This window comes from Elephantulus edwardii, unplaced genomic scaffold (genome assembly GCF_000299155.1).
Source record: "Elephantulus edwardii isolate Elephantulus edwardi_28Jun2011 unplaced genomic scaffold, EleEdw1.0 scaffold00126, whole genome shotgun sequence".
Taxonomy (NCBI): domain Eukaryota; kingdom Metazoa; phylum Chordata; class Mammalia; order Macroscelidea; family Macroscelididae; genus Elephantulus; species Elephantulus edwardii.
Genome location: NW_006399876.1, coordinates 7672575 through 7681551, shown reverse-complemented (window position 1 = coordinate 7681551; position 8977 = coordinate 7672575). Strand labels below are relative to the sequence as shown.

General features: G+C 40.7%; 1 protein-coding gene across 1 annotated transcript in view; it reads left to right on the top strand.

The window, feature by feature from the left end:
- KDM2A (lysine (K)-specific demethylase 2A) overlaps positions 1-8977 on the top strand; it is a 148046-nt gene that overhangs the window by 106746 nt on the left and 32323 nt on the right. The window contains exons 10-11 of the mRNA XM_006893265.1: positions 1705-1831; positions 8131-8525. Of these exons, the coding sequence (XP_006893327.1) occupies positions 1705-1831; positions 8131-8525 (522 nt within the window). The remainder of the gene's footprint in view (positions 1-1704; positions 1832-8130; positions 8526-8977) is intronic.

The window sequence follows — 8977 nt, the reverse complement described above, 5'->3', positions numbered from 1 at the left end:
CAACTGACTAGAAGAGACCCATGTTTATTTCCATTCCGAAAAGAAGTGACCCAACAGAATGTGAAAATTATCAAACAATATCACTAATACCACACACTAGCAAAATCCTTTTGGAGATCATCCAGAAACAACTGGAACAATACTTTGACAGAGAACTACCAGAAATACGAGCTGGGTTTAGTACAACAACTATTTACACTACCCTGGGATTTCGTCACTTTTAATAGAATATTCATTTTGGCAGGATTTTATTCATCTCTGTGTCTCTCCCCCCACCCCCCACCCCCCAGAATCTGGAATAATACTTTGAATGTAGGAAAATAGTCAATAAATATTTGGAGACAGAATTTTATTCTTTAAAGAAAGAAAAACCTGGGTTTAGAAGAAGTTGTGGCACTAGAGAAATTACTGCTAATGTCAGATGGATCTTGGCAGAAAACAGAGTACCAGAGTAGTATCTGTGTTTTATTGGCCATACAACAGAATTTGACTGTGTGGATCACAACACACTGTGACTACCGTTGAGTAAAATGAGAATCCCAGAACACTTGATTGTCCTTAGGCAAAACCTATACTTGGACAAGGAAGGAGTCCTCAGAACAGAGCAGGAAAACACTGCATGGTTCAAAATCAGGAAAAGAGTGTGTCAGGGATGTATCCTGTCTCCATACCTTTTCAGTCTGTATGCAGAACAGGTCATTGAGGAAACAGCTTTATGATTAGGAGTGTGGCATCAGGACTGGAGGAAGACTCATCAGCAACCTACGTTATTGCAGATGACACAGCCTTGCTTACTGAAACTGAAGAATACCTGAACCACTTGATGCAGAAGGCCAAGAACTGTAGTCTTCAATGTAGATTGAATTTTAGCTTCAGGAAGACAAAGATTCTCACTATTGGGCCAGTTGGCAAGCACCATGACAGATGGAGAAGAGATTGAGGTTGTTAGCAATTACAGTTTGCTTGGCTCCACAATCAACACTCTTAACACCAGCAGCTAGGAAATCAAAAGGTGAATTGCATTGGGAAAATCTGCTGTTAGGGACCTCTCCAGAGTGACAGTGACTGGATGACAGAATAATTTATGCCTTTGAATTGTGGTGCTGGAGAAGAGTCTTGAACATACCACTGACCGCCAAGAAAACAAATAGGTCTGTCTTGGAGAGGGTGAAACCAAGTCTCCTTGGAGGCTAGGATTTTAAAGCTCTGTCTCACATACTTTGAGCACATGGCCAGGAAAGACCAGTTTTGGAGTAGGACGTCATGCTTGGAAGGGTGGAGGGTCAGCACAGGAGAGGAAAACCCTGAGTGGAGATGGATTGATACAGTAACAGGGACAATGGGGTGTGTCAGGATTATTGAGACTGGCTTAGGACAGCTCAGGCTTCAGAGCTGCTATACATAGTGTCACAGGTGACTCAACAGCACATAACAGCAACTGCTTCATTTAATGGTTTACTGCCAAAAAAGCAATTAATTTCTTTTTAATAATTTTCCATCCAGTCAAAACAACTTTTTATTTGCCCTGAATGGTCTTTCAAATTACTTCTCTCCAGTGATTGTGTCCCCAATTTACTCCCTCAAAATGCCTATCTTGGTGTCCAAGTTGCCTGGTTAGTGTTTCCTGGGTGAGTTATTCCATTGGTTCCATTGTCTTTCTTTAAAAATTGTCATCAACATTTCTCATTCTTGTGTTCTGTGTAGGTTCCAAATAAGTTCCGCTATCCATTCTACTATGAGATGTGTTGGTACGTGTTGGAGCGCTATGTGTACTGCATCACCAACCGCTCCCACCTAACTAAAGAATTTCAGAAAGAATCCCTCAGCATGGGTAAGTGTTCAGCCTACCTGGACTTTGACACAATTTTTACAAGTGCAAACCTGAGGATGAGACAAGGAACCTTTAGTAGGCTGTTGCTTATTAGTTTAGTTGGGTTTTTTCCTTTTACCTACTGTTTATTTATATATATATTTATATATATATCCCCACACATATACATAAACACACACACATACACACACATATATGTATAATATCAGAACACTTGATTGTGCTTACGTAAAACCTATACTTGGACCAGGAAGCAGTCCTCAGAATAGAGCAAGGAAACACCGCATGGTTCAAAGTCAGAAAAGGAGTGTGTCAGGGGTACGTCCTGTCTCCATCCCTTTTCAGTCTATATGCAGAACAGATCATCTGTGAGGTTGGGCTTTATGAGGAGGAATATGGCATCAGGATTGGAGGAAGACTCATCAGTAATCTACGTTATGCAGGTGACAAAACTTTGCTTGCTGAAACTGAGGAGGACTGGAAGTGCGTGCTGCAGAAGTTCAAAAACTGTAGTTTTCAATATGGATTGAAGCTTAACACCAAGAACACAAAGATTGTCACCACTGGGCCTGTTGGCAGCACCATATTAGATGAAGAAGAGATTGAGGTTGTTAACAATTACAGCTTGCTGTGCTCCACAATCAACACTCTTGGTCCCAGCAGTCAGCAAATTAAAAGACTAATTGCACTGGGGAAATCTGCTATGAGCACCCTCTCCAGAGTACTGAGAAGCAACGATACCAGTCTGGAGGCTAAGGTGGGCTTGATCCAGGCTTTCGTCTTCGCAGTTATTTGCTATGCATCAGAGAGCTGAATCATGACTAAGGATGACAGAAGACAAATCGATGCCTTTGATTTGTGATGCTGGAGGAGAGTTGTGAACATACCATCGCCTGCCGAGAAAAGAAATAGATCTGTCTTAGAGCAGATGAAACCAAGTTTCTCCATGGAGGTTAGGATTTCGAAGCTCCTTCTCTTATGTGGTACATGGCTAGGAGGGATCGGTTCTTGGAGAAGGACATCATGCTCAGAAGGGTGTACAGACAGCACGGGAGAGGAAGACAAGCCCCATCCCCCGGTCAGATGGATTGATAGAGTAACTGGGGTAATGGGGATAGGTGTGTGTCAGAGTCCGTGAGACTGGCTCAGGACAGGATAGAGCTGCTTTACGTAGGGTTACTATGAGTCACAGGCAACTCAACAGCACATAACAACTTTCCTATGATGTAGGTGTTATTTACAGTTGAGGACGTTACATTTAAAGAGATTTAAAGAAAATAAAACTTGTCCAGGATTTACGTTTAATAAGTGCAAAGCAGCTGCCAAAGAGCAAGAAAAGCTTTTGAAGACTAAGACGCACACCTGACTTCAGCCATGGCATTTTCATTTGTTTCGTCTTCCTGTGAAAGTTATACAGTGAATAAGGAAGATTGAAGAAGAACCAATGCCTTTAAATCATAGTTTGGGCAAAGAATGTTGACCATACCATGGACAGCTAGAGGAACAAACAATGTTCTGTGAAGAAGTGCATATAGACTACTTAGAGGCAAATGTGGTAAGACTGTCTCACACATTTTGGGCATGTTATCTGAAGGGGCCATCTGGAAGAAGACTCATCCTGTGTGGAAAAGTGCAGAGGAGGAAAAAACCTTCAATGAAACAGATTGGCACAGCATTTGCAACAGTGTGCTTAAGCCCAGCAAAGATTGTGAGGATGGTACTGCACTGGGCAGGGTGTCATTCCTTTGTCCTATGAGTTGTGGGGATGGTGCTGCACTGGGCAGGGCTTCATTCTGTTGTCCTGTGAGTTGGTGCCAGCTCAGCAGCACCTTATTAGGTGCTCAGTTGACTGAGCCATAACTTAGATTCCAAAAATATTTGCTCTTAACCCTTATTTGTTCTTTTCATCTTTTGAGCACATTTATAAGGAGAGTATTTTGGGGGCTAAAAGGATTGTTTCAAGAACACTTGAAAATTTAGGATGTTCTTCCTTGATACAAAGTTGACAAAGGAAGCCCCTTCCAAAACTTAAGCCAAAGCAGAGGCATTAAAGGACAAGAAAGGCAGTACTGAAGGACATCCACAGCCACAAAAAAGGATCCCTATGTCACACACCTTCTGGCAGCCTAAGACACTGAGACTCCAAAGGCACCTCAGATATCCCCAGAAAAGCACCTCGGGAGAAACAAGCTTGACACTAAGTCACCCATAAAGAAGATAAAAGATAGACATTCAAGGGGGGGGGGAAAGAAAAACGAACTGGGGGGAGGGTAGAGAAAACAGTATAACAATGAGTGAATGAAAATCCAAAATATCTGTAAATGTTCATTAAAACTAATAAAATTTAATAATAAAAAAAAAAGAAGATAAAAGATAACAGCACACTTGTGTTCATTGTGGATATGAAGACCAACAAGCACCAAATCAAACATGCTGTAAAAGAAGCTCTATGCTATTGATGAGGCCAAGGTCAACACCTTGCTCATAAACAAAATTGCAAATTATGTAACTGAAGAACCATTGAGACTCATGCCCCAGACAAGTTAACTGATAATCTAATCACTTATCTCACTTCATACAGTGTCACTGTCAGACATATGTCATGAATGTGCAAAATTTTCAGCAGGTTGGTTTTTTTGGTGTTTGGGATTTTTTTTACCACTATCACAAATGTTAGATGGGGATAGTCAGTGAGAAATGGTGCATATTCTTTACTTAGCATTTTCAAGATGCATTAATAATAATGGGTGACCGGAATGCAAAAGTTGGGAACAGAGAAGAAGGATCAGTAGCTGGAAAGCGTGGACTTGGTGACAGAAATGAAGCTGGAGATAGGATGATAGAATTTTGCACAATCAACGATTTATTCATTGCAAGTATAGAAGAAACATAAACGCAGGTTATACACGTGGATACCTGATAGTATGCATAGGAATCAGATTACATCTGTATAAAGAACCTCTACAGAAGTTCAATATCTGTGAAAACTAGGCCAGGTGCTGATTGTGGAACAGACCACCAACTACTCATGCAAATTAAGCTGAAGCTAAGGAAAGTGAAATCAAGTCCATGGGAACCAAAATAGGACCTTGAGTGTATTCAACCTGAATTTCAGAACCATCTCAGGAACAGGTTTGAGGCCTTGAGCACTAATGAGCGAAGACCAGTTGAGTTATGGGAAGATAGCAAAAATATCACCTAGGAAGAGTACGAAAAGGTCACTGCAAAGACAGAAGAGGAAGAAAAGGCCAAAATGGATGTCAGAAGAGACTCTGAATATTGCACTAGAGCACCGAGAAGCCAGAGAAGAGGGAAGAAATTAAGACATTAAGGAGCTGAACAGAAGATTTCGAAAGGCAGCATGGCAAGACAAAGTATTGTAATGAAATGTGCAAAGAGCTCGATTCAGAAAATCCAAGGGGCCAAAATAGCTCAGCATTTCTTAAGCTCAAGGATCTGAAAAAGATACTCAAGCCTCTAGTTGGAATACTTTAAGATGCTTTGGGCAGAATATTAAATGATACAAAAGGAATTAGCAGACACAGAAGAATTTCATGAAACAACATACGAGCAGGAGCCTGTGGTGATCAAGGAAGAAGTTCAAACTGCATTGAAAGAATTGGTTAAAAATAAGGCCCCAGGAATAGATGGTATACCAATTGACATATTTCAACTAACAGATGCTGCCCTAGATGTGCTCACCAAGTTGTGCCAAGAAATCTGGACGACAACTACTTGGCCAGCTGACTGGAAGAGAGCTGTTATTTGTTCCTATTCCAAAGTAAGGTGATCCAACAGAATATGGAAATTATCAGACAACATCATTAATACCAAATGCAAGCAAGATTCTGCTGAAGATTATTCGAAAATGACGAGAACAGCACATCAGCAGAGGACTACCAGAAGTGCAGGCTGAGTTTAGAAGGAGTCACGGTACTAGGGATATTGTAGCTAATGTTAGATGGATCTTGGCTGAAAGCAGGGAATACCAGAGGAATGTCTATCTGTGTTTCATTGATTATGCAAAGGCATTTGACTGTGTGGATCACAACAAACTGTGGCTGACTCTGAGAAGAATGGGAATCCCAGAACACTTGATCGTGCTTATGCGAAACCTATACTTGGACCAGGAGGCAGTCATCAAAACAGAGCAAGGAAACACTGCATGGTTCAGAATTGGGAAGGGTGTATGCCAGAGATGTATCCTATCTCCATACCTTTTCAATCTTTATGCAGAACAGTTTATTCGAGAGCCTGGGCTCTATGAGGAGAAACGCGACATCAGGATTGGAGGAAGACTCATCAACAATCTGCGTTATACAGATGACACAACTCTGCTTGCTGAAACTGAGGAGGACCTGAAGTGCTTGCTGTGGAAGGTCCTTCAGTATGGATTGAGACTCAGTATCAGGAGAACAAAGATTCTCACCAGTGGGCCAATTGGCAGCATCATGATGGATGGTGCAGAGATTGAGATTGTTCACAGCTTCAGTTTGCTTGGCTCTACAATCAACACTCTTGGCACCAGTAGCCAGGAAATTAAAAGACATACTGTGATGGGAAAGTCTGTGGTTAGAGAACTCTCTTAACACGTTGCCACAAATGATGGCAAATGTGTTTCTAAGCATGGTCATCAATTTTCAGTGTGCACCAATGTGTTCAAGTATTGAAGAGCAACAATGTCAGTCTGGAGACTAAGATGCACGTGATGCATGCCATGGTCTTTGCAATCACATGCTATGCATCAAAGAGCTGGACAATGACTAAGAATGATAGCTATGCATCAAAGAGCTGGACAATGACTAAGAATGATAGAAGGAGAATCGATGCCTTTGAGCTGTGGTGTTGGAGAAGAGTTTTGAATATACCATGAACTGCTAAGAGAACGAATAGGTTTGTTGTGGAAAGGGTGAAGCCAGGCTGCTCCTTGGAGGCAAGGATTCTGAAGCTTCGTCTGACATACTTTGGACATGTTGCAAGGAGGGACCAGTCCTTGGAGAGGGACGTCATGCTTGGGAGGGTGGAGAGACAGCGCAGGATAGGAAGGCCATCAGTGAGATGGATTGATTCAGTGACCTGGGTAATGGGGATAGGTGTGTTGGAGACAGTGAGATTGACATAGGATAGGACAGTGTTTAGGGTTATTGTACGTAAGGTCTCGATGAGTTGCAGGTGACTCAACAACACATAACAACACATGAGTTTGCTTGTGTTTATAGTCTGCTTGGAAAGTTAAAAAATGTTCTCCTAACTATGCAAAAATAAAATATAGATTGTATGTGTAGCATGATCTTAATCTTGGTTTTAAAGATTTCATCATAGTCAACACACACATAGAAAAGAAGGAAAGAAAATGCAGCACACCATCAACCCAAGAAAGAGGGGTGATAGATTTTCTTATTTAATCTATAGAGACTGTATTACTTTCATCTTCAGTATATAAAACTGGTGAACCTTTTCAGATTGTTTCCTAAAACTTGTTTTTACTCTATTTTGAGTGTCATAAACTACCATCTCTCTCTTCATAAAACTGTTCACTTTGTTTTATTACAAATGTTTCTAAACTCCAAAGCTTGGCTTATGGACAAAACTAATTTTAAATCTATGTATTACTCTTTTAAAAGATAATGAAATCGTACTTCCAAATTTAAGCTCAACCTTGAAACTGATTTTTAGCCACCTTCAGGAGTAGTTTGTTCACAATTAAAAGATGAGGCCCTTCACACCCTTTTAAAAATCCCACTTAACCATTTCCTCGATAGTGTTGATGGGTGAGAAAGCAGTGCTGTGTTACCACCAAACCGAGTAAAACACACAGGTTTATTTGTGCTTACTTACTAATCTGTAGTGAACAGTTTCACCACATAAAAGATTTTGTTTCTGCTTGTGACCAGCATCTGTCTCCCAAACTTTTGGCACCCTCCTTCAGAATTACAACCATTTTTTCAGTTTACTGTCTCTGGGTTTACATATTATATTAGTAAATAAGCACAAACGGCATACCTTTCTTATTAGGTACACTGTCCCTATGTATGAGCCTACTTCTCCCAGTAACTGTCACTTCTGGCAGTGGACTGAAAAAAAAAGCACTTGAGGGTGCTTCCAGGATATACAAAAAGCCTGTGGATCTAGGAAAATGAAAGCCATCCAGGAAGGTAGATTGGAATAAGGAGAAGCTGTTATTTAAATACGATCACTTGGTGATGTATAGCTTAGAATTTTTTGCATACTGCATATATTGCTGATTTATCATGGCCAAGCAGTGTATTCTTAATGCTTTTTCTTCTTACCATTGGCAGATTTGGAGTTAAATGGGTTGGAGTCCGGGAATGGGGATGAGGATTCCGTGGATCGAGAACCTCGGCGCTTGAGCAGTAGGCGTTCTGTCCTCACTAGCCCTGTAGCCAATGGCGTGAACCTGGATTATGACGGACTGGGCAAAGCCTGCCGAAGTCTTCCAAGTCTGAAGAAAACCTTGTCAAGTGACTCATCCTCTGACTCTAGCCGAGGTTCCCACAATGGCCAAGTGTGGGATCCCCAGAGTAGCCCCCGCAAGGACAGGCAGGTACATCTGACCCATTTTGAGCTTGAAGGCCTTCGCTGCCTTGTAGATAAGTTGGAGTCTCTGCCACTGCACAAGAAATGTGTTCCCACGGGAATAGAAGATGAAGACGCCCTCATTGCGGATGTAAAGGTAAGGGCTTGTTAATGACAGCCAGCTCTGGCCTGGTTTTAGATGGAGAAAGCCCATTAATGTATATTCTTTTAATTCAACTATAGAGATGCTAATAATGTATGTGTGTGTTTTTGTGTTGCTTAATGTTTCAATACCTAGAGTAAAATTAATTCTTGGTTGTGAAAATACTAACATGTGTATGTTTAGTTGGGACTTTATTCCTAAAAACAGGTTACAAAAAAAAAAAATCCACAATAGGCTAACACTTTCAAATAAAGGAGAACTGGAAAAAGTATTTGTATTAAGAAATATTATTTTGTAAGTAAACCAGTATAAAAACCATTTATTTAAATTTTTTAAGAAATACTACTTTAAACCTAAATTACCCACAAGTAAAGATGTATATTTCAGAGCACAAATGTCTGTTGACAGTAGTTTTTACATCCTTTATTTTATGACTTTATGTAATA